The 26,616-nt window shown below is 34.7% G+C and overlaps 1 protein-coding gene across 2 annotated transcripts in view; it reads right to left on the bottom strand.

Moving 5' to 3' along the window:
* LOC142337613 (uncharacterized) overlaps positions 1–26,616 on the bottom strand; it is a 116,602-nt gene that overhangs the window by 63,170 nt on the left and 26,816 nt on the right. For both annotated transcript variants that reach the window (XM_075386964.1, XM_075386966.1), the window contains exons 9-23: positions 26,446–26,587; positions 23,803–23,936; positions 19,372–19,559; positions 18,701–18,965; positions 14,526–14,606; positions 14,153–14,263; positions 13,219–13,382; positions 12,473–12,670; positions 11,835–11,955; positions 11,298–11,409; positions 7,003–7,136; positions 4,168–4,225; positions 3,514–3,623; positions 3,040–3,137; positions 885–1,098 (exon numbers count right to left, since the gene is read on the bottom strand). In XM_075386964.1, the coding sequence (XP_075243079.1) occupies positions 885–1,098; positions 3,040–3,137; positions 3,514–3,623; positions 4,168–4,225; positions 7,003–7,136; positions 11,298–11,409; positions 11,835–11,955; positions 12,473–12,670; positions 13,219–13,382; positions 14,153–14,263; positions 14,526–14,606; positions 18,701–18,965; positions 19,372–19,559; positions 23,803–23,936; positions 26,446–26,587 (2,130 nt within the window). The remainder of the gene's footprint in view (positions 1–884; positions 1,099–3,039; positions 3,138–3,513; positions 3,624–4,167; positions 4,226–7,002; positions 7,137–11,297; positions 11,410–11,834; positions 11,956–12,472; positions 12,671–13,218; positions 13,383–14,152; positions 14,264–14,525; positions 14,607–18,700; positions 18,966–19,371; positions 19,560–23,802; positions 23,937–26,445; positions 26,588–26,616) is intronic.

Consider the following 26,616-nt stretch of genomic DNA (forward strand, 5'->3'; position numbering starts at 1 on the left):
AAAAACGTGCTCAGAAGGAAAAGCGAATTAAAAATACATAGAAGGACAAGTCCGGATGTACAATTCAAAGAATTTTCATTGAATAAACAAAAAACTAGACCTAGAACGGACTATGAGTGAATTGGGAACAAATTTCTACAAAAATTAGATTAAAAAATTTTAAAAAAATGAAAATCAACGTCAAAATGCCGCATGTGAACGAAAAACCACACAAGCTAGAAAGAAAAATTTGATCCAAACAAAAAAACTAGGCCTAGATTGAACTATGAATGGATTGGGAAAACCATTTAGAAAAAAAATCTGATCCAAAAAATCGAAAAAACAGTAAAAATCAAAGTGAAATTGCCGCATGTGAACGAAAAAATTTCTCACTCTACTTTAAAATTAGAGTGAAAACATTTCACGTCTCAAAACCACTCGCTGTTTCGCTCCGCTTCCTGTTTCGGCGGACCAAAATCACTACTCCAATTTGACTTCAAAAATCATGAAAATGTGTGAACAGTTCTTAAAAAAGACAGCGCCTCAATACAATTCAAATTCTTTGAATTGTAGAAAAAGGAGAGCGCCTAAATAATAGCCGTTTGAGAGGCTGACGGCGGCTATTAAGAATACAGTCATAGATACGATTATACACCGCTTTGGGGGAGGGTTAAGGCTTTCTGTGTTACATCTGAAATAAAACATAAAATAAAAAATTGAACGGCAAGCCCCCCCCCCCCCAATCGACAAAGGTAATTGACTTTCTACCGTGATTAAAGTGCAAAATTATCAATGGCAAATGATCACGTACTACTTTAAAGGGGTCCATCACTGTTATTGAATTTTCTTCAAAAATGTTTGACCTCACAAGCCTCCTACACTGCATAACAGTAATTAAATTTTACCTCAATCTCTTGCAGCTGTTCTGCTACCACTTTGTCAACCTTTTTCTCCGCTCTCCTGTACAACATCTCTTCTAACTGTCTTTGGCTCTTCAGTTTCTGAACTGTAATGTTAGACTCAATAGAGGCCAGCAGCTGTTCACGTTGTTGTAACAGTTGGTTGCTGGAGTTGAGGTCGTCGCTAGTTACAGAAGATAGCTGTTCGTCAACCAAAGCCCTTAAAACGAGATTTGCTCTAAAATTGATTATAAGTCTGGAAATATATACCTTGTCAGGGACTGTTTTCTTTTCCCCACGGAAGATTATAACCCTCCACAATTGAATAAACCATAATCTATACCAAATGTTGAATCTATAAAAAAATATATAGCTCGTAGAGTGCTCAAAAATAGCCGTCGTTGAACCCACTGATCGACCTTGGGATCGAAGCAGTAAGAGAAAGCATGAAAAAAATGACGACAGCCGAATTTCTTTTCTAAGTGAAAAAATTTTTTAATTTGGTCTGTAGATTATATTCGATAAATATGGTGAATTCAACCACTAAATTGGAAAACAATGAGCTTATTACCAATGCCCGTTAGTAGCTTACTCTAAATTACTTTGATAACTTAATGCACTAAGTCTTTAAACATTAAGTAAAAGCACCCGGACGTTATTGGTTTATTCGGTTTCTTTTGATTTCGCTTGGACCTTGAACGCATTTGCACAAATTTGCTGAATTAATTCTAAATTCCATCCAGTTGAAACAGAGAGCGAGGTAAGTCATAAGCCAAACATGAAAGTTGTGACTTATTCAAAACAAAAAAGTTAAACGCATAAAAAATAGGAGGTTAAGTCCTGACCTACAATTCAAAGAAAAGAATGGGCTGGGAAAGTCATTTAAGAAATCCTGTTGATAAAATTGAACAAAAACATAGCGACTAACGTTCGAAGAATTGCTCTCGAAAGACTAGTTTGAGCTCTAATCAATTGCAGCCTGCTCCATTCGGGGGGAGGGTTGCTGAATGGGACTAAGAAACTCACAAGGGGCTGCAAATAATCTAATTAGAGGTTATTATATATACACCACAATAAAGATTTAAAGTGAAAAAAACTACACTAATTTTTGGCGCACTTATCATTTGGCTTTTAGTATTCAATTACCGTTGATTGAGTTCAGCTGCTTGAAATTGAGAATGAGATATAAATTAAAATCTCAAGAGTTGAAAGACTCTCATACTAACCACCGAAAACTGCAAAGAAAAAACTATTCAAAATTAAGTATATAACCCATATATATGAAGAAAAGGAACTAATTAGAAAAAGTCTGAAGATTAAAGTCCATGACGTTCTATTATTTAACATTCGGAAAGCATATAAAATCTTTTTACTATTTCTACAACAAGACAAAAGCTATAATAACTAAAATACGTGCGACACTTGGAAAAAAAGTAGTGTTAAGTCACAAATACCAATAAACAGATACTGTCATACGAAACTAAATTCATTCATGAATTTGTCCATTCATTCATTCAATCAAATAATTAAAAGCTGATTAAGGATGTCATATATGAAACTTAGTGACAGAAAAGAAATACAAATAGGGGCGAAACCGAAAAGTTCACTACAATTTATTGAAAACAAATTATGTTTAAGTCATCAGAAACCATAAGCAAAGAAAGCAAATGTATATGTATATATATATATATATATATATATATATATATATGTATATATATATATATATATATATATATATATATATATATATATATGTATATATATATATATATATATATATATATATATAAAAGTAGCATTCTTGGAGAATTATCAAGAAAGTATAAATCACATTGGCGCAACAAAACCTCACTCCTTTTGAAGCAATTGAAAAAACTTCACGCCCAAAATTACTCCCTTTACTACTTCAGCGTAATTAACATCACTTCTCCAGATGTAACTTCTTATTGAAATCAAAAAAGCGGGGAAATGATGAGCGCAAAAATAATAGCTTCTGAGATGTCGGCTTGATATAGCTCTCAAATTGTACTAAAAATTTCGATTGAAGAGTTCTCAAAATTACCTTTAAAATAAATCGATTTCGTTCATAGATCAAATTGGAAAATGGAATACAAAGTTCTTGTTACTTAAACATAGAAGTGCACTTTTTTAAATTAACCTGATTATTCTTTGTTCATGCTGACGCAGCTTCTCTTGTTCTGATCTCTCCTCAATTCTTCTCAGTTTCCATTTCTTGCTCTTCTTGTTTAGCTGTTTCTACAAGAGAAAAAATGATTTCCATTGAGTCTGGAATGCTATAAGATATCAAAAATCTCTGAGTATTCCGTTAAATCAGTAAGCCGACCTATAACGGTAATTTTTTGTGATTTCGGATTCTCGAACAACAAATTTGACGAATTATCCACTCAAATGTGATTTTTTGTCTCAATCAACAGTTGCCTCATTGCTTTTTTGAGTAACCATTTTTAGAGTAACCGTGTAGAGTCATGTAACCACTTTAGAACACGCATTGCATTATACTGGTGCCTTTATTCATTTTTATCTGCTGGAATTTCATATAAGAACTGGAGATGAGAAATATGCCACTAAAGAGTATCGTTTTATTAAAATAGCAAGTGCGTGTTATATCAACCTGGTAAGCCATTTTGAGTTGTTCCAACTCCTCCTGTAATGTGAGTTTCATTTTTTCCTTGTCTCTTTCAAATTGCTCCACCAATGCCACACCCTCTTCGGGGTCACAGCCTATATTCAACAGCATTCACCGTGCAACCAGCAAACAAGACAATATTGCAACTGCTGAATTCCGAGGGCTATGCCCGTTCCGGCACAGTCTGATGATAAATATTACATTGCTGACGTAGACAATTTTCGAGTCTTTCCCATCATAACAACTGTGGGGTCTATAATGGAGAAAGACCTCTAATTTCGACCCTCGAGTGCCTGTAGAGATTGTTGTTATAAAGGTGGCTACTATTTAACAATTAGCAAAAGGCAATTGGCAAAATAAAATTTGTCAGATCTATTCTGCCCCTCCACCCGCGGGGGATAGTTCCAAAATTGCATATGCTAACTAAATTGATGCAGATAACCAGAAGAGATCCGAAAATTATGACATACCATTTAATAATGCGAAGAGCAAAAAGTATTAATTGAATTGAACCGAATTCAACTCAAATTACTACGCAAAACGGCAAACAAATTTTTTCGTTGTCGTGAATTTGATGGTTTCTCTAATATCGGCATAGTTGAAGGTTACAATGTCGAACAGCGAAGTTAACCCACCCACCTGTTTTCTGCAACTCTTTTGTATAAGAGCCACTCGTTTGTTCCAGGGCAGCATACACCTATAACATTCAAATACAGCAGGCAAAGATGTGATATTGTACCAGCTGTCACAATAAATGCAATGAATTAGCTTCCAACGACTCTTTTTTTTACAGAGCATTGTTTAGTAAAAATAGGGTTGAGAGGGTAAAAATAGGGTTAAGATTGTAAAAAACAGATACACCATTTTGACGCTCATAATAACAAACAGGCTCGGTAACGTCTGTTTGCACACAATTTTCCGACACCACTCGTCCACATTTTTGAACTAATTGTCTACTGATTAAGGAAGAGATAGAAAACGACCAAAACTCAATGTCTATTTTTAAAACAAACTTTTTAAACGAAGTCAAAATAGCATCAAGTAAAACCTAAATTAAACCGCATGTACTTCACAATAAAAATAAGGGATCTGTCGTCAATGAGAAGACTAGGTAACAAGTAGACAAAAAGAACAAAAGGTAAAAAAAATAGGTTTGTATTTTTTTAAATTAATTTCCAAGTCATGAAAACTATTAGCTAGCATTTGGAAACAGAGCAAAGGAATTGTCTCAAAAATAGCCGCCGTTGAACCCTGGGCGGCTCACATCGGGATTGAAACACAAAAAGAAAAATGTAAGAGATAGATATTGACAGATTTTTTCGAAGTGTCAAAAAGTGTGTTCTAACAACAATAATTTGATCTGTAACCTGTCATTAATGCGACAATGAAAACATAGACAACTTAAAACATAAGCAACTGAGCAACAAGTTGACAGAAATAAGATGAAGAAGTGGCCAAGTTCAAAAATTCGCTGTTATTTTCTGAAAATGAAAACATGTCAAGTCAAAAAAACCAATCCGTATCAACCGAAAGCTTTTTAAAGGTTCAATAATACCATTTGGAAACCAATTGGATCCCTGATTATTGATATAAGGTCTTCAGACTACAAAAAGAACAAAAAAACGTGAGCAAAACACAAGAATTTAATTAAAGTTTACGAGAACATTTTGTCGAAGCCATGAAAAGCATGATCTTTTCTCTGAAAGAATAAGATAAGTTCATGGGCGTCACTTGCGCGTAAATAGAGTCTTTAATTGAACCCTGAGTTGATAGCTAGCTGTTCCAATTTGAGGTGTCCTTGAGAAACACGTAATTGATTCTTACATTAGCAAAATAGATATTTTGGTAATTAATTTTCAAAATACCAAAATTAAATTACGCAATTGGGATAATTATGGATTTGAATAAGCAGAAAACCGACAAAATTATATTTCCAGAATACTCACAGAGGAAGCAGAAGAAAAAAGCCTTCTTTGGAGAATAAGAAGAGATAAAAAAATATCACTACCTCTAAAAATTTTAATATATTTTTAGCAAAACTGACAAAATGTTCAAAAATCCGTGAAATGTGAACAAAAAACGGAAATTATTCAAATAAACCCACATTTTAACAACCTTTCAAACCTCGACAACTCCCTGGAAAGAACGAAATTCAAAAAATATTTTTAATTAAAGATTCTACGCTGGACGGGCTTACTAATGATACCGCTCACACATCTATGTAGAATATATCGATGGGGAACAATTAACTGAATAAAAAGCCCAGTTAAACATATAGTTCCTCCCCCAAAAAAGTGCGTTGGGATATATTAAACAAAATTGATATGTATAAATGTGTATTTTCACTGTCAAAAGATACTTGAAAGACAGCTGTAAATTTAAAAAGTAATTGTGATTTTCGCAATTAATTGACAATTAAGGAACAAAAAATTAGCATCAATTATATTGTGCAGGATATTAAAGTAGACCTAACATATCCATTAAAAGCTAAACTAAGACAGATGAAACAATAGAAAATTGTCAAATAACGGAGAAATTCTTATTTGCTTCCCGAACTTTCGTTTTGAAAACTTCGACAAAAAGTAAGAAATAGGAATTAATCGTTTCATTAAATTAAAAATTTCAAAAAATCAACCATGGATCTTTATCTCTGAAATGCGTTTCAAATGAGACAGAAAAATGTTAGCTTGGCCCCTGATTTTTGTGATATTTGAAGGAAACTGACCTATAAACACCTTGAAGGGAAAAAGCTACAAAAAAGCAGGAATAATTGAGTGAAATTTAACACCTCGCTTTTCTTTCCACGAGAATATGACTCGAAAATAAAAACTTAGAAATCTGGCTTTAGCTCTCGTGTTTTAGCTTATCTCCAAGTTTTCTCAGTGAACCGGCAAAAAAATTTTAAGGCAGCGCTTATTTCGAATTCTTTGCGATTGTGGCAAGCTTGAAAACTACAGTTTTCTGCGCTTTGCTCTTAGATGAGTACGTACAATGACTACCTTTTTGCTTCAAAAAGCGTGCAGCAAATATAACTTCTTAGAGACAAAATTTGTTCCCGCGCAAGAGGATAGAGTGTTAATTTACTCTCTATGCACTGCCCTATAGCATGACGACAAAAATTGTTCCTCCCAGATTTGGAATTGCGCGAAATTGGCAAGATCTTGAAGAACAAGGAGAAAGCCGCCATGTCAATTACAGCCGTTCTACTTTGTACAGCAGCCCCCTAAAATTCTCATAAACTTACGAAATAAATGTGTAAAGTGTTACCTCTACAAAGCTAGCGTTTGAATGAATGAATGAATGAATTCCTCTAATTCTTGAACAACACACGTTTTGTAAAGAAAAAAGCATTGACACATAACGAGAGCAATAGAGTCTGCCATACAAACTGCCACATCGCGTCTGCCATTACAGATGAAATAGGATACTAGAGTGACTAGGGCAATGAAAGGAGTTCGTACTTGAAGCGCTAACCTTATCAAATATGGCGGCTATGATTTGTATGACTTGATTGCTGCACTCAATATCGAACTGCATCTCTCTATCCAACCACTTAAGAGTTGACTCTGTGGAAACCCGAAAACGCGATTGGATGAACTCTTGGGCATCTGAACATTAAATAGCCAATACCAGGTATAACGAGAAAACTGACAAACATGAAATTGTTAAAATATTGTAAACTGGCAAACAAAGGTACTGCAACATTAAAGCTTCTCTGATCATTACCCCATTAATGGAATAAGTCTTAATAAAAAAGTACTTGATCCAGATTATAGTGCGTTTGTGTAAACCATCTCTAGCTAAAGAAAAATAGAAAAAAATTAAGTCTTTGAGATAACGTTTCGAATAAAATATTGTGAAACCAAAAAAAAAATTTATATAACAAAAATCAGATCTTGCATTGGTAACAAAAGGCAGGTTTATAAATTGTTAAATTGTTAAGCAGCCAATAGCCTTAGATAACGCAATGGCAGTCAATAAGTTTTTTGCCAACGCAGGTTGTTCAACATTCAATTTTTATATACAGAACAAAAAACAGAGAGTGAGAAAAAGCAATGGACCTGGAAAACAAATCTTCCGCTGATTAAGACTTTGTAAGAAACAAATTAGTTAAATTATCAGCAGCAGAAAAAATGGAAAATCTAACTTTTCTTCTCAGTTATTCATTCGAAGATGGTACATTTCCTAGAGCAAATAGTACGAACAAAAATTTTTTTAGATACAACGTCTGCATTCAAATGGTGTATTCTCCAATTGGGTGCAAGCAATGTGTGGTGTTCCTTAGGGATCCACCTCGGCCCACTTATTTAAATATCTATTTAAACCGTTTACGTTTAACCTGCAAAAGCTCGATGTTATTCTTTCTGCTGACGAAAACAATTCGACAGCCACAGGAGTTCAAGCAATCCAGGTCGAACCAAATCTGTTAAAACTAACTTGAAGAGTGGCTAAGTTTCAGAACAATGGTCGTTAAAGCAAATAAAACAGTGCAGATGAATATTAGAGCAACTAACATGTTGAGCAACAAAACAAATTGTTTTATTTCGATGGCAGTATAAACAGCCAGTTTCAAATACTCTGAGTTTCTAGCGACAAAAAGTTATCTTTTTGTGAGCCACAATGGAAAATTATGTAAAAAAATGAGCACTGTCGCATAGTTGCAAAATTGAGACATTTTGTGCCATGGACAAATACAAATAATAAAATAATTTAAATCCTGTCATCTAATAATTCAATCCTGTCATTCAATATAGAAATCTAAGGTAAGGCTGCTGTAGTTTTTCTTCTCTTCTTTCTATGATTCTTTTGCAAAAAAAATAAAATTTGTTCATTTAAGAAAAAGCTGGACACTTGTGAAGACATTTTGAATAAACTCCATTTTTTAATCATTGTACGATATGCATAAATACGATTTTAGAAAATTCGTCTTAAAATCAATCAGCAGTATACATAGTGAGGATTTTAGCAACGAATTCTTTGATCTGTCCACTGCAGAAAAAGAAACTAGACATATAGCAGCTAATATACTGAACCTACCATTATGCAAAAGAAAAAAAGAACATTATTCAGTCAAACTTCGCAGTAATAAAATATATCCATTCATTGAAAAAACACCGTGAGATTTTAAAAATTTGACTGCAAAAAATTCAAGTTTGTGTACTCCTTTAAAAGATTCTGACTTGGTGTGTAATCACGAATTAGCAAGGTGTAGTACTGAAGTCCAGTTCATATTTCTTTAGTGAAACGTATCATCATGGTCTGGGGTACATATTCACTGTCGCAATACCGAATAAGAATAAAAAACTGAGATATAAGGATTAAACTGTTCTCAATCAAGGTCAGGCTGAAAAGAAGGCGCGAATATCATCGCTGGCTGTCTCAATCTCAATCATCGCAATGCTTTTATATTATCCATAATCATATATTCTATTTATATGGAAAAATCAATTCCTTCTTTTTCAAAAACTTAACTGAAAAATAGCTTTACCGAGAAAACGGAAGAGCTTCAAGATACTCATGTTCTGTAGGAAAAACAATATTGCTTTTGCTGATTTCCCATTCAAAAGAATCAAGGTGATCAAGCAAGAATACCTGTTGTCACAAATGTGTGTGTGGGAGTATCCTTCCTTCTAAATCGCATAACTATTCAAAATACAAATCTTAGAACAATTTTCGATCGTTTTTGTTTAGTAGGTCAGAGTTGAGCAATTACTGTTCCGACCCAACTTCTGGAGGGGGGAGGAACTATGTAATCAAATGGGTATTTTTTTTACTGTTGTCAATTTTGGCCGATCGATATATTCATCGTAGAGAAACGTCAATGGTATCATTTAAAAGTTCATCCAGCGTAGAAATCGAAATAAAAAGATTTTTTTTTGAGTTTTGCAGTTCTCGAGGAGTTATCGAGGTTTAAAATTTTGTGTGAACAAGGCATACTTTGCATGAATTTGTTCGCTTTTAGCGTAATTTAGGATTTTTTCTAGAAAAATATTTATCCAAAGTTACATTTCAGGCTTCACAGTAATACAATTCTCTGTTGCCAATAAACGAAAAGCGACAAAAATAATAGTTCTGGTCTCAAAAGGTAGTTAACTGTCAAAAAAAATCTAATTCAATTCGAGGGCTGTTTTTGTAGAAAACTTTTCATGATTTTTGTCGCTTAGAGAGCTCTTACTTTTCATATCGAGGTTCGGCTGATTAAAAAACCTCGTTTACAGTCCAATGATGACCAATGAACAAAAAATTGGTTTGCAAGAAATCACTCATGCTTTTTTACTTCGACTTTTTGTAATTTTTAATGAAATTTTTAATTTCATTTTGAGATTTTAGTATAACTCTGGAGTCCTATGGCATTGACTTGTTGACTAAAACTGTAATACGCTTCCTAATGAGCATTAGGTGAACCTACCCAGTGTTTTGAGTGGAACAGCTAATTGCTGTTAAGAATTTAAAAATCATTTTTCGAATTTTTTTAAACATTAAACGATCTTAAATTTATTTTCGTGAATTGTAGGACCCCATCCTTTCTACAGCAACCAAATATAATCTGCTTAGCGGTCTTATACGCTAACTATTGATCTCATGACTTCGATGCCACAAATTTTTAGAATTTGAAAAAAATTGGATATTTTTTTTTTTGAAATTCTGGTTCCTTTTGAAATCTTATCACATTATCCTATATTGATGGTTCTCATTGGTTTAGAGAAGACATTCAAGGGATCATAGACAAAAATTTCAGAGAAAATCTCTTGGTTTAAATGGCTTGAACATTTTCTCGCACTTTTCTACTGAATTTTTGGTTTTTGACTGTATCTGTTGTTGTTTTTATAGTCATAAGACTTATTGTGCGACTTATGATAGAAAAACATCCTTGTCTTCCTATAGAGGCATGAAATAGCGTTTTTATTGACATCTGATGAAAGCTATTGAATTTGATGGCTGTTAAGACTTTATAAATAATTTTTCGAAAAAACATTTTGAACATCAACCGACCTTAAACATATTATCGTGAAATGTAATAAGCCTCAGTAATGACAAGATTACCTTCTTTTCTGCTGCAACCAAAACCAATATAGTTAGCGGTTTTATCTTCTAAGTATTGATTTTATGACATCGATGCCACAAGTTTTCGCAATTTGGTTTCATTGAAACATATTGAATTTTATCCTATTGAAATTTAGTTTTGCATTATAATGCATAGAATTTATCAAAAATCACTTCTTTAAAAGCTAATGATTTTTAAGACTTTGGAACTTTTTGGTTTAAAAAAAGTTGATTGATTTTTGAATTTCACCTCATTACTTCTTCTTTTTGTCGACCTGTTACCTAATCTCATTAATGAGAATTCCCATCTGCTGTGTAGTTAGGAAAAATATTTGTAGCTAAATTAGACATTGAGTTTTGCCGCGAAATTTTTGTTTTTGCTTATTTTGTCGTTTTTTCCCTCGTAGTCGTCTTAATGGCAGCTCTCGTGACCGCTGTAATAAGGCATGGCTTTATGTAATTCAATTAGTAGTTTGGTTTTGTAACAATTTTTTTAAACTCAAACATCTATTTTTGATTACCTCTTCATTTGGTTGACAATTAAGTCAAAAATGTAGATGAGCTCTGGTCGGAACATTATATGCGAACGCACATTAACGAGCATCCTTGTTGACTTTTATGCTCAAAATTGTGATTCACACAAAACTTCTTGGAAATGTCTGGATATTTATTTTGTACACTGCAAAAATTCTTTAATAGCAGCAGAGCCAATTCTAAATGCTTACCGATTTCGCCACTGATAAGTTTCTCCTTTGCCACCTCGTCAAATTGCTTATGGATGTCTCCCATTTCTACACTGCGTGCGCTCTTTTCTGCAATGTACTCGCTCACTTTCACCTACACGCATAGACACACGAATTATAGACTACTCATAAGTCGACGGAAAATATTAATTATAATTGGCGCGGCATAAATTATTAGCAACAACGTGCAACCAATTTAAATTCGGTTCTGATGAAAACATTAAAAAATAAGAACTTCAGTAGATCAAATTTGATATTGTATTGGTCGGTTAACAAAATTCCTTTAAAAGTTCTCAATATTTCCTGGCATTAAAAACTGTCTGGCAATTTTTCACAATAGCATAGCAACGTTTGTTATCGGTCAGAACTGATTTTAAGTGAAACATCATGGTTTTGGTTCCTTTCACATGTCAGAACATTTTCGTTCGTTTCACAAGTGATCGAGAAAAAATACATTTCCTAAATGGTTAGAAAAACATTAAATATCGTAAAATTGATTAGAAGTGTTGACAAAGTGACCTTGTCCAATTGAGTGAGCTGGTGTTGTTTCTCACTCAGCATGGCAGCTTTGATAGCCATTATGTCTCCCCTCAGTCGCATCATCCATCTCGATTCCTCCACCTCATCAATGCGACCCAAACTGAAATGAAATTCAAAGCCAGATGAAAAAACAGTAGCAGGTCTGCCTAAAACGGTGCAAAATTTGGCTCTAAATTGTTCATACGCCTCTTTGACACAAAAATATGAGGACAATTTGCATTAATATTTTTGAAGCTTGATAAAAAAAACTAGCACATGAGCGATTATAATTATAACACGGCCTAGTAACTCATGGTCATGATAAACAAGTAAGCGCACTCTTTATAATGATGACATGCGAATGATTCTAGGTCAAATTAATCGAAACAGAGATTCGCTAAACTTAAATTGATTGATAGTAAGAAAAATAAGCGTGGAAAAATACGAATCAAATTGTATAAAAATTAAAAGCGGGATGATGACTGAAACACTCCATCGTAAATAGCTAACCACTTAAGATGATGGTGATGTTAAATTTGTGTTAAAACAATCTTTCCTTAAGCTCAAGAGTGGGATGGATAGCAGAATTTCTCAAGAAACTCTCTAAAATTAGGATTGTAAGTATTTGCTATGACTACCTAATTTGAGTTTCGAGGAATTGTTTCATCTGGTCTCTGATCACATTCAGAGCTCCCCGCTGTCTGTCCGAAGCAACCTCCTTCAGAGTAACAAAGTGCCTGCGCCATGCGGTTTTCTCCTCCATCTTGCATTTCACATCTGCCACGTGAGAATCAAGACACTTTTCCAGGATGTCAACTGCTGACTGGAATTGAACTCTAAATCAATGGGAACTGACTAGGTTAAACTTCTCTATTCGCATATTTCAGGACTTTGACGAAAAACAAAGGCGGTGAAGTAAATCAACCAAAGACATGTGTTACGAGAAACGGTCTTTCTATATTGAGCGAGCTATATCTTTTGTCAATATGCAAAAAAAAGAATTATTCGAAGGAACTTTTAATAATACAGGAAAATGATTCTCGAAAGATTGTTCACCTCACTTAATTACGAGGCGCTAAATTTTTTGCAAATGATATTTAAACTGATGAAAATCGTTTGATAGAGTTGCGACTTCTGAAGCGCGGTTTCATGTTCTTAAATTGATCCTATCTATCAGAACCATCTCTTATTTTTCACAAAAGTGCTTTCCGTTCTCTACAGAAAATAAAATATGAAATAGATAAGATCGGTGGCCAGCAAATATTATATCAAGTCATATCAAGTAGTAAAACTCAGATCTTTGAATCAGATTAGAAGGAACTTGAGAACAACTCGTCAGAATGCCCCAAAATAATTTAACATTACGGAGACTGTAATTGTCAACCTGATGGAATCAAGCCGCGTCTCCAGATCCAATGCTGCTATATCGGGTGTGTCTGAACTTCCGATAGAGTTGGTTTCAGATTTGAGAGCCAGCTCTGCTTTCTGAGATACAAGAGCCTCATTGATGAGCTGTTTCACCTGTAGACGCAAATCCGCGGCTTTTATCTGAAAACAATCACCATGAGCAAAGCACTAAATGAGAGGCGGAAAAATTTATTTGCCTTAGGTGTACCAAAGATGATAATATAAATGGAAACAAACTATAGATCACAGGATAATGTAAAGGATTTGCGCGCACTTAAAAACAAACTTTAATTATTAGAAACCTTCCGACCTCATTAACTTAGCTAAAATTTTTGTATCTTGTTCCAATTTTCACGATAATTTTAATCGGATCCAGTGCTAAATGGAACTGCCAGAGGTGGGCTACAATTGATATTTTTGCACCCTTATAACGGTTTAATAAATGTTGTTATCGCCATCGAGAAGTTATCAAACTGTTCTGAGGCGAAGTCAAGTTGCCGAATAACATCGAGAGGTTCGTAAAACCCGTGTGGCAAAGGTTATAATCAACTCTCGTTGCTTTAACATTCGTTTGGATTTTTTAAATCAACTCTCGACACTAGGTCACAATAAAGCTAATTAGACTACATTTTTCTACCAATTTTTTTTACCACAGTTCACTTAGCAACAGTTGCGAGAAAAGAGTTAATGAAAAAGATAGTCTAATCCCAAATTATAGTTCCACCACTGTTTCAGATTTTTGCAACGAAAGTTGATTAAAATAAAGGTGAAAGAAACCTCCACTTCTTACTATCCAATCGATTTTTAAACCACTATGAATACAAAAACCAATATTACTATTGTGTTAAACCCGGTTCGATTAACAGAAACAAAAACTTGCTCGCAAATAAAAAAACACCCCAATCACTTACACGTCTGGAACTTTCCATCTGTTCAAACCTCTCCAGCTGCAGCACGTGCGCTAACTCATCTAACTCCTTCCTGTGTTGCCTGTCCAGTGCCTCCAACAGATTGTGACGCTCCTGAAATCATGATTACATATACATTTGTAAAACATTATCCGTTTATGTACTCACTATATCATGACGGCAAAACGAATGTTTTATTATTTTTCTGTAGATTATACCTACATTATACAAGATATTCTAATTGCACCTTTTATTGAGAGTTAGCAAGCATTATCAAAGGGAAAAACAATTGTTAGTTTACATGCTAATGAGAAAAAACCGGATGTGGAAGAGGGATCCTAAAACAGTAGACAGAGCCAATGTTAACAAAACGTACCATTTTTGATTCTTTCTTCAAGAGGTGAGAAAGCGGCTTCCTCTCCTTCAACTGCTTCACTCTCAATCTCAGTATCTGCTTCTAAACAGGTAACCTTAAATGTTGTTGACCACCGTCGAAAAAGCATAAATCGAAGTCTTAACTGTAAATCAGCGATTAACGAATATAGAATGCAAAATCTTTTCAGTCAAAAAAAGCAAACTTTAGTGTGTACTTCTTATCACGCTAATGGTATTGTGGTATTGGCGCCGTGCTGTTCTATGTCCTATTGATAATGATTGCTGTATTGCATCATAAATGAGCTCTGATTGAGCTCTGAAAAAGCTTTGTTTATAAAAGGGGATCATTAAATATAGAGATTACTTCATTGGAACAATTATATCAAAATTAAAAGCAACAAGATATGGGAGGGGGATTACTGCAACAAGATAATTGGTATTAAAAGCAAAACAGAGGTTTGGCAAACAAAGTTAATATATAGTTTCTTCGAGGAAAGTTGATTATGATGCAAAACAATTTATGATCATTTACTGTTCGTTGGTGCTGCGAAACAAATGACCACTGTGGTTGCGTAATGTGCAGTGAAAAAATGAGTGGAATAATGCATTCGAGTGATGACTACTAACAGCTCTACAGTTACGAAGTTTACAACATTGGTTATATTGTTATGATAGAAGCATCAATCAGGGAATATTTTGTTGAAGTGGAATGCAAAGGATACAAACTAAACGGGAGCAAACGTAGAAAGAGTAAGTTTTTACATACAATTTAATGACAATAAAAACAGATAAGGGATACGATTTTGGCATATGAATTTCTTACGTGTTGGCTTACGAATTGATTAATTCGTAAGTTTCCTCCAAGGTGTCTTCTAGTGGGTTCATGACGAACGCCAGCACGTAGATATAATTAATGAATTCGCGTTCAAACGCCACTGCTTTTGGAGGGAGACTGTCTTTTTGCACGTGATCTACGAATATTGATATTGTGCCTGATATAGTGTAATAATTTCAAATGTTGCAATAATTGAACCGTCTCTGACTTTCAATGGAACTTCTGTTGTGTTTATAGCAAGCTGGGTTAATCCGTTTTGTTGTTTAGTAATTCCAAATGGCTAGCGAGGGCCATGACAAGTTATTAGACTTTGGAAATGGCTCAACGATGCCTATACTATTTGTTTTGCTGAATTCATATGCTCTTCTGGTTGCAATTGTAATTGCTGCTGTTGTCCGGGATAAAGAATGTATTCTTTTGTTGTCTTCAGGGGTATTTTCTCCTAGCATTCAGTCAATTCTGCTCTCCTGTTCGTTCCCTTCATTTTCATTGTGTTCAACTGAATTGTAAATTCCGAGAAATGCAGTAGTCGGTTGTGTGGGTCAAGGATAATTTAGTGTCTCTCAAAAACGGTAGACCGAGTAGTATGGAAGATAAATTTTCAAAAAATAAAAACACTTTATCCATTAATATATGTCCAACTTTGAATTTGAGATGAACTGTGATCAAATTTGGGTATAGGTGATTGGTGTATGAACGCTGTGAAAACACTAATATCTGGAGCAGCTTTTTTGTTTATTTCCATGTTGGTTATACTTTTTATTTTGTTACATTGTTTTCGTGACATCACACTACTGAACGCTCCTGTCACAGCAATGGTTTTACTAAAAATGGATTTGAATTGTAAGGGTACAAGAAAAAGGTTCTCTCTAAAAGTTGATGTGAGATTATCTAGGTTTTGTAGTAAACAAAGCACGTTATTGTTTTTGGCTGTTGGTTGAAATGCATCTTCTCATTTCAATCTCGGTATGCTGGTTGTCGCTGAGAACAACCTCGGGCAGTGTGCTGATTGCTGGCAGGTGTCCAACGCACTGTTAAGAAAGACTTAGGGGATCTTTCTCTGTTATTGTTAAAAATTCTCTGTTCGTTCCTATTATAAAAGCTCCTGTTTCTTGAGAAGCTTCCTCGGTTTTGTCCCCTATACGCTCTTCGTCCTCGACCTCTTTGGTATGGGTGTGGCTCACGTTCAGTGTTTTGTCGGTTTTCAAAGTCAAGTTGTCCTGGCCTGTTTTGCGTACTGAAAGTTCTTTCTCTACCGTAATTGTTGAAATTTGGCTGGCTTGAGAATGCCGGAAATTTTTGCTTTTTTGATTGTGATATTTGCATTGATGCGACCGCTGCAGCCAGAGCTCGAACAATTGCTGGGTTGCTTGATGCGTTATGTGCGCTTAATGCTGTGGTGTGCGATGATTCTGGGTATATTTGGTCAATTCGAACTCTTCTTATGATTATTGCGCACAGCTCGTTGACTGCAATACTGTCATTTTTCAGAAAACCATTTTTTGTTGTTAAATCAAACGCCTTGTATAAAATGCTCCCTGATTCTTCGATGTCTTTCGTCTGTGCGATCTATGCCTCCGTCGTCGTCTACTATTGCAAGATTTGCGAGTAGTTGTAGGTCGGTGAGAAAATCGTCCGGCTGTTCTTTTATGGGGTCAAACTTTCGTGACTGTAGGTCCAGCTCAAAAATTCTTCTTTGATCTAACCCTGCATAGCGGTTGCGTAGCTCTTGTTATGAGTTGTCCAGGTCTTTTTGCCTAGCTCCTGACAGCCGGAGATAAAAGTTTAGTGCATCCCCATCAAGATGTAGGTGAAGATATCGTGCTCGTTGGAGATGGGCTTCAGGTATTCTTGATACGGCAATGCTGGCTCGAAGCAGGCCTTCAAATTAATCCCAAATTTCATTTGATAATCCAGAGAAACGTCGCGGTTTGACATGGGGAGGGCTTGGTTCTGCCATTGGTTTTGGTTTGATTTCTTGTTCGTTTGTGTGAGAAAAGTTAAATAAAAGAATGTAGTGAGAAATTGATCTGTGTAGGCTGTTTTCAAAAAGCAATGGGTGGTTTGATTGGATATTTAAAGGAAATTACTGTTGTCTGGTTTAGGTTTTGGGGCATGGTGTTGTAGAAGCCAGTTGAATTCCATGTAAAGATTGCAAAGTTGTACAGTGGTTGTATTCCGGAAATGAATTTAACTTGCTCTGAGTTGTCCTCGAATGTGACGTTAACTTGAATGCCGGTGGGTAATGGCCATTTAGTTTCAACTCTTGCAATGCCGCTATTTATAGTTAGTAGCATTTTAATATGACTGTTAGAATTTTAATTGAATCAAAGGGAGGGTTTGTTGTGTAAAAGTATGATGAGAGTTTATCTGTGCAGAAAACACGTTCCGAATCTCTGTCGCCATATTGCATACTCCCTAAGGAGGTTTCGCTATGGAGCTTTTATCCTTCTAGTACGGTTTTTATTCAATATTGTGCTAAGTTTTTCCAAGTGCGGGGTACGATGTAAAAACGTTCTGATTTCTGCTAAGTTGATTTCTAAGTTAATAGGGGTGCTTGATACAAGCGGCTGAACAGAGGTGCCGTAGTGGTAGGAACTGAAATTATACAATTTTAATGCGTGTAGTATTTTTCCATTCTCTGTTTTTATCAACCAATCAAAAGCTAAAGCGCGATACTTCTCATTATGAAGTAGTAGCTCTAAAGCATGAAAGAATATAAGAATTGCTGTAGACGCAGCCCACTGATATGTATACAGGAGTATCCAGGAAAAATTGTTAATTTAGTTGCAAGAAATTTTTTACGATTCACAATACATATTAGCTTACGATATCTCACAATTTCTGAAAGACAACTATAGGGCATTCGCTAGTAAATTTTTGACACTAAACGTGATCTGAAAAAATGATTTACAAAGATGACTATCTATATTTGAGACCCAATTGGTTCCACAAATGAACTCAGTAAAACAGATGAAGATCAAAATTGATCCATTGACTGGATCTTTTCCCGTTTGTGCCCCCCCCCCCTCCCTGTAGGTTCTAAGCGAGCAATTTATTGACCAATAAGAAATTATCTGAAGGGTAGGCTTATGTGCGAATCTTGATGATTATGTAAATAACATTCAGTTAAGTTAAGAAGGGGGTACCTAAGAAGAGGCGATATTTGAACAGATCCAAAAATTCCTATCAATCCAAAATAGACTGCCGCCTTTTATACATACAAGAAAAATGAGATTGTTGCAGCGTATTTAATAACAGCTTAGTAGAGTAAAATTTCTTTGTTTATGTCCACTAAAAAAGTTTTATTTTTTTTTCAAAATCTGTTATCCAAAATTAACCTCGTGATTAAGTCGCAATTTCTTCATCATTTTGTCTGCCTCCAATTTGAAAGCATTGTCAACTTTGCTCTTGGCATCGCCAATGTCAATTTCTATCTTTTTCGCTAATCGCAACAAGACATCTTTATTAGCATCGTTTCCTTCGGATTCCTTTGCAACCGCCTCAGCTTCTGCGATCAGAATTGATCGAATCAGCAGCAAAAGAAGATGTTCACGCGTACGTTCACATGATTTGTCGAACTCAATTGATTCTGCAATATCCACACTAAAAAAGTAAAGTTTATTCACAAAGGTTTATGGATAACACAGCTTCGAGATAAGGGAAAAAAGTCTTGAGAGCACTTTCGTAGAACCAGCCAACTCAATATTATTAGTTAGTTTTTCAATTCTACCAAATTTTGATCCTCCGTTTGGGCAATGGCACTTCATTTATAGGCAATTAAAAAAACCTACTCTTAATGTTGCGTGGCCATCTCAGCTAGGTACGCGTTTTGAGATCTCCAAAACCAAAGATTCATAAATATACAAACAAAATTGATAAGCAGTTGACAATATGTTTCAATCACCTGTGAAAAATCATCAATTAATACCATTAAGGTAAAGGATTTCGACAACACTGATTTTTTGATAGAACGAGCCTTGAAATTTGGCATTCCTTCTCTCATACTTACCATGCAATTTCTTTTTCCGTCTTCACAGCATCGTCAACTGCAGCCAGCTGCACAACAGTACAATTAGTGTAGTCCTCTTGAATCATCGAGGTCAGTGCTGTCAAGGCATAGTCAAATGCTTGTCTAGAGCCCATTAGGTATGCCTTCATTTTACCCATCACCAGACCCGGTAAGGTCTTGGAGGACACCTGAACATTATGTTCATAACAATGGTTGCACTAAACATATTAAAAACCAGAATGTTCACAGATTTATACATTCATTCAAATACGAACTTTTTATATTGGAAAACAATACTTATGACAACTTTTTGAAAATATCGGAACAACGATCACCTTCGATTCTACCAATTGTCACATACAATTTCAAAAGTTTTAAATGAGTATTATATGTGATTTCCCCGCCAAATTCAAATGATCAGTTAATTGAAAACAGATGTGACGTTGTCATTATGATTATTATCGATAAATGCTTTCTGTCTAAGAGTAAGTCAACACTGACTCGTCAAGATTCACAATGCTTGCCATTTCTAATGAGCCCCTTGTTTTTCCGAAACAATCTATATCTAGATTCCAAAACTTTGATCATTCTCATCATCAGTTTGAGCAGTGGTTCGAATATTTGACACGCATAATTAAGATACGATGTCTTATTTGTGCATTGAAAAGCAACAGGGTTCTATATACTGGGACGAAATGCCAAGACAAGGAGGCTCGTCAATGTGCGCTCGCACATAATGTACCGACCCAGCTCAACTACCGAATGAGGAAGAGATAGAAAACTTTCCTAAAAATCATATATCCTTTAAGAAACAACTATTTGAAAAAATTAATGCTGGATTAGAGGGTCGATGAGACTTGCCATTTATGAGAGTACTGGACAAGACAAATATAAAAATAAAATAATAGCGAACATTAATTACGACCAAAAATCGAGGTCTATAATAAAATAACACATAATAACAAAAATTGGAACCAGATGAAACCGGAATTAAACAAGTTAACCTGCACTTCCTTGGATAAGATATGACACCAGTCAATAAGAAGACTAGGTAACAGGTCGACGAAGAAGAGCAAAAAGGGGCCAAAGTTCAAAAATGCGTTTCTACTTTCTGAAAAACCAACTTCAGAATCAATATGTATCAACTCATCTGATTAAAAGGTTAGCCTATACCTCATAAAGCAATTGAGATCAGCCATTATCCATAATATGTCACACGACTATAAAAAGAACGGTAAAAACGGAAAAAAACAACTGAATTCAACAAGAAAGCGATGTCGCAACCGTTAAAATTATAAGCCATTCACGGATAGCATTAAATATTCTCAATTCCACATTTTTCAACCATATTCTCCAGCCAATTAGGCCACCCCATTGGTTTGATAATGTAGCAAGGAAACGCAAAAACTCAGAGGTGGACAAATTTTCAAAAATAACTTTTCTTTATAAAAATGCGTAGTACCAAAGCCAGGAAACCATTGACTGGAAACAAATCAGTTATAAAGACTGGATCTTGGTTTTATGGAAAATAGATGCCAGCTGTCATTATCGAGATCAAGCCACAAAAATGACAGAGATAAAACAAAAGTTACAAAGCTCAAAAATCCAATGAGTTTGTTAAAATAAATACTTTCAAAAAATTCAAGCATACCATATGCTTCCAACTTCAAACAACAACAGATCAGTTTTAAAGGCTGATCTTTATAAAAATGCGTAGTATCAAAGCAAGGAAACCATTGACTGGAAACAAATCAGTTATAAAAACTGGATCTTGGTTTTATGGAAAGTAGATGCCAGCTGTCATTATAGAGATCAAGCCACAAAAATGACAGAGATAAAACAAAAGTTACAAAGCTCAAAAATCCAATGAGTTTACTAAAATAAATACTTTCAAAAAATTAAGGCAAACCATATGCTTCCGACTTCAAACAACAACAGATCAGTTTTCAACTGCTCACGAAGCCATCTGTGCTTCTTGAAGTGACACCAAATCAAATGAGGGCAGAAAAAAATACGGACCTTGATCAAAATTTCATAAACAATTCGTCGAAACCACAGTGCTGTTTCCATTAAAACTATAAAACATTGAAAACTATTGAGAACCTTAAAATATCAAAAAAATTTTGCATTTATAGCTTGGGTCTCCTTTGATTTTAAATGAGTTTTCTTTGCACAGAGTCTCCGTGAAAAGGGCATCAAAACGAAAGACAAATATCGATCAGTATCAAACTTATGAAATTCATATGAAAACACATTTCTCAGCTCTAAAGACGCCAATCAAGGAAAACACAACCAACAGCGCAAAAATTGTTCGGAGCAAAATGATTAGCCTTTTCAATAATGAGATGAAGTTACTTCTTGACAACAATGAGAACGACAATAAGTAAAATATTTAAATTATTAATTAAAACCGTTAGCTATAAACTGAAATCAATAAATCAAATCAATTTAATTTGTAAAAGAGTAATTAAGGCATTGGTTGTCAAGAATATACCGTACGACAACAGAAAGTACGACAATAGAAGCAAAAATAAAAAGAAAAACTCTAATAAATTTTGCGGGAGAACGGTTGCGCAGAACTGTAAGCCATTCATTGAAATCTTTAAAAATGTTTTTTGCGCATTCTTTCCATGCCAATTGCAGCTATCTTGAATGAGATTATTTGAAAAGGGAAAAATATAACCCCAAATACAGGCAAACCAGCAATATCTTAAAACTTTTATGAAATTTTGTACTAAAAAATCCGAGAAATAATACGGAATGTTTTTTAATTCACTTGGCTTAAGGTTATAAAAATTGCCCAGTGTCAGTAGAGACTGTGCTACATGGAAAAAAGACAAAATTGGCAAACTAAAAAATTTCAATGACATTTTCATAAAACAAATATATTCGAAGTTCTGAGAGGCATTAGATAACAAATGAAAACATTGAATACGTTCAACAATAGCCTCCAAAAACCCAGTTGTATCATTCATTTTTAATGCAAGGTCATGAAGCTGCCTGAAAGAATGAAAAATGAAGGCAAATTTACAATAACACGAGGCATAAAAACTATGAGGTTTTCTCTGAAGACATAATATAATCTCTTTTGGCCTCAGTTTACTTTAAGCAAGATCGGTCCTTAAATGCACCTCTATAAGAAATCATTTTCGTCAGTAATCAACAAAAAAATATCAAAACTGCAGAAATATTTTGAAAAAGACCGCGACTTAAACATAATCCGAATAAATATTGATTGAAGAATCCAAGATCAACCCAAACCAAGCCCCAATTTTCCTGATCCTCCAACAAAAACGCTTAATTTTTCCGTGCGTTTGCAATACAGGTTATTAGTAAAGGAAATTTTTAAATAAACCAAAATTAATGATGCATTTTGGATAAATATTGTTTTAATTTTTTGAAAAACCGGCAAAAATTTAATTACAACTTGACTAGCTCTTTTTGGTGTTTTAAAAAATTGCGAGAGCGGATGTTAGGTCTTTACTGTCGGCATATTTTAACAAAGTGCCAAAAAAGCGTATAAGAAGCAACTTTTTATTTAAAAAGTTGAATTTCAAAAAATTTAGCGAAATTATTAACCAAGAGGCTACAAAAAAACCAATTGAGAAGCCTCCTCTGTCCTTTAAAGTAAAATCAATAACACTATTGTTAACAATTTTTAAAAAATTCAGCTAAATTGACAAAATATGGTCAAAAAATACTGAAAATATGAATAAAAACAACGAAATTCGGTCTATTATTCAAAAAACTTGAAATCTCGATAACCCCCAGTGAAAAAGATAAATCGAAAATTCTTCTTTAATTCCATATTCTGCACTGGACGGGCTTTCTAATGATACCACTCGCAACTCTCTATGACGTATATATCGATCGGCAAAAAATGACTGAACAAAAAAGAACTCATTTGAGTATATAGTCCGCCCCCCCCCCCCAAAGCGGGTCGGAACAATAATAATCCTAAAAAAGGGCATCAAATGTTTTAAATGAAGAGAGTATAAAACATAAACCGACTAACGTCCGAAAAATTGCTCTCGAATGACAAGTAGCGCAATTTAATTCAGGGGCTGCAGCCTCTTTAAAATTTTCTTTATGGGTGCGGAAACATCAGCCGACGGTAGGTTTCCAACCTCAACGTCCTGATTCCGATTGCTTCACCTCGACGGAGGTATTAACCACTCGGCTATCAGGTACTGGTCATCGAGACTCTAACAATCGGTTTTGTTTGAACAACAAACTTGATTTCTGAGTGAGAGCAATTGAAATTACTCAAAAATCAAGAAGAAGTGCGTGAAACGGTCACTTGAGAAGTCAAAGGTTGTTCTAGAAGAAAAACGCGAAATGGTCACGCAAAAAATCTGCATAAAAATACACACCTTTACAATAATTGATTCTCATTCGAGAGCAGTTAATAACATGAATCATGTATAACACCTGCTTCTGTTTTATGTCTTTGCTGTTCTGATCTCTCCGTAACATGTGTCGTTTCTCCCTCTCACTCCGCTTTCTATCTCTCAGTTCTTTCCGAAGTCTCCTTTCACGTTCTTCGCTCGACTCCTCACTCGACTCTAAACAAAGTAGCAGTAAAAAAACAGGCTGATCAAAACCTCAACTTAAAAAATGAATATATGAACCATGGAAATCATTTTTGAAGCTGTATGTATATGTATCATTTAGAGGCACATAAAACTTTTCATTGATATGACAACAGCACGCAGAAACGCAGCATCAATAACCATCCAAAACAAGAAAACCTCAAAAATGAATTCAACTATTGAAAACAAACGTTAAAAATTATTTGCAACACATTACAATATTTAAACCAAATAAACTAGAATTTAAGGGGGGCTAGAATTTAAGTTATTACTTTTTTAGAGAACTAAGAGAAAAAATAAATCAAGCTTCACCCAACTATTTGAAAATCAGAGGAATCTCTGATAACCAATTATGCAGTCTTGGGTGGTAAGAGTGGTGTCTATGGACTGCAGTTTCGATCTGCGTAATTTTGTATTCCAAATCTATATCACGATTTCTGTGACAATTCGCTTATTTCATCCAATTTCTTATTAAAAACAATAGCAGCAGATCTAGTTAGTGCCGGAAACTTAACAAAGCATTCAAAGCGTGCAAAGTTATATTTAGCATGTGCTGCTTCGTGTGCGTTTTTACCAAATAGCTCAATATTATTTTAATATGTTGGGCTACCTTCAGACACTGATTATTTTTAAGCATAGCCGGCAAACTGCCGGAAAATAGCCGCCGTTGACCCGCTTGACGCACATTGAGATTGAAACAGAACAACAAAAAAAATATCAGAGAAATTGACAGAATTTTTCTAAGCGTCAAAGTGCTGTTATCGGTGATTAAATTTTGCATTTTTGGCTAGATTCTAAAATTACACTTAATTCAGCCTCTAAACTGAATGTTATTAGGCATAATACTAATGCCAGCTAGCAACCGCTTTGATGAACTTTCATAACCTAATGCTATATTACTTAATGACCGCGCTTCATATGTTTATCCCGTTTCTTTTGATTTTGCTCTTTTGACTTTGACCGTATTCACTAAATTAAGTAACTCAATACGTAAAAGAATTATAAATCCATTCAGTTGAAACAGTGAGTGAAGTAAAAGAAGGTCAAGTGTGAAAATGGTGACTTATGTAAAACGAAAAACATGATCAAAAGGTAAAACATAGCAGGACAAGCCCTGAGACGTACAATTCAAAGAATTTTCACTGACTAAACAAAAGACTAGACCTAAAACGGACAATGAGTGAATTGGGAAAACCATTTCTAAAAAAAAACTCAGATCAAAAAATGGAAAAACAGAAAATCAAAGTTAAAATGCCACATGTGAACAAAAAACCACTAGCGAGAAAAGAAAATTTGGTTCAAACAAAAAACACTATGCCTAGAATGAACCATGAATGGATTGGGAAAACCATTAAGAACAAAATCCGGTCCAAAAATCGAAAGAACAGTAAAAATCAAAGTGAAATTTTCACATGTGAACAAAAAACCACTAGCGAGAAAGGAAAACTTGGTTCAAACAAAAAACTATTCCTAGAACGAACCATGAATGGATTGGGAGAACCAATAAGAAGAAAATCCGGTCCAAAAATTGAAATAACAGTAAAAATCAAAGTGAAATTTCCGCATGTGAACAAAAAATTATTAGCGAGAACGCGAATTTTTGTTCAAACACCGTTTTCTCACTACTTTAAAATCTAAGTGAAAAAATTTCACGCCGCAAAACCACTCGTTTTTTGCTCCACTTCCTGTTTCGGCGTGACCAAAATCACTACTCCAATTTGATTTCAAAAATCATGAAAATGTGTGAACAGATCTTTAAAAAAAGACAGCACCCCAATACAATTCAGGTTTTTTGAATTGTAAAACGAGCGAGAGCGGCTAAATAATAGCCCTTGAGAGGCTGACGGCTATTAACCAGGGTTCTGTAATCGTTGGGAAGACATTCTACGTTTAGGTAAATTAACTAAAGGAAAGAGAACATTTCTCTTAAAAAACAAACAAACAACAAAACGGTCACCAATACTTTCTAAAATTAACCTAAAGGTTGTCAAACAAATGAAAATCATTCTCTGCATATTGAAACCTTTAAATATATTAGACTATATATCATTCAGAAGCTGATACCAACTTTCATTAATGCGGCTGAGAGTCAAAGTAACAAAAGAGCGGCCAACATCGATTAATTTGAATTAGTTGCCGCCTTGGCCGTGGACTAAATTGAATTAGTAGCTGCCTTGGTACGGTGCTCGTCAAAAAAGTTCTCTGAAAAAATTTTCTTTTACCAAAAGGTTTTACCTGAACCGTTGGGCTCCGAGATATTGTTTATAAATCAACTTTTAAGTGACTTGACGTGAAATTGCAAAAAAAATATGAGGAACTATCAGAACTCTTATCCACATTATGACGTGATTTAGAAAAAAAACTGGAAAAAATTTTAAAGACGACAAAAATTTATCATGACGCCAACAAGGGCTTCTCTCCGCTTCTTACAAATAATACCACTTGAATAATTTAAAGCATAGAATTAGTAAATTATACTGACGTATATTGACAGGCAAGACAGTGACGACGGATGAAAATCCGAAGCAGTGGATGAGGATGAAGATGACCAGTAGCATCACCAAGAATCCCAGGGTGAAGAAGAATATTATGCCCAGAGCGAACCAATAGTACTTCACTTCGGTCTGCAATTGAAAACAAATTCCAATATCAG

Source organism: Convolutriloba macropyga, chromosome 4, assembly GCF_964194025.1.
Source record: "Convolutriloba macropyga chromosome 4, txConMacr16.3, whole genome shotgun sequence".
NCBI lineage: Eukaryota > Metazoa > Xenacoelomorpha > Acoela > Convolutidae > Convolutriloba > Convolutriloba macropyga.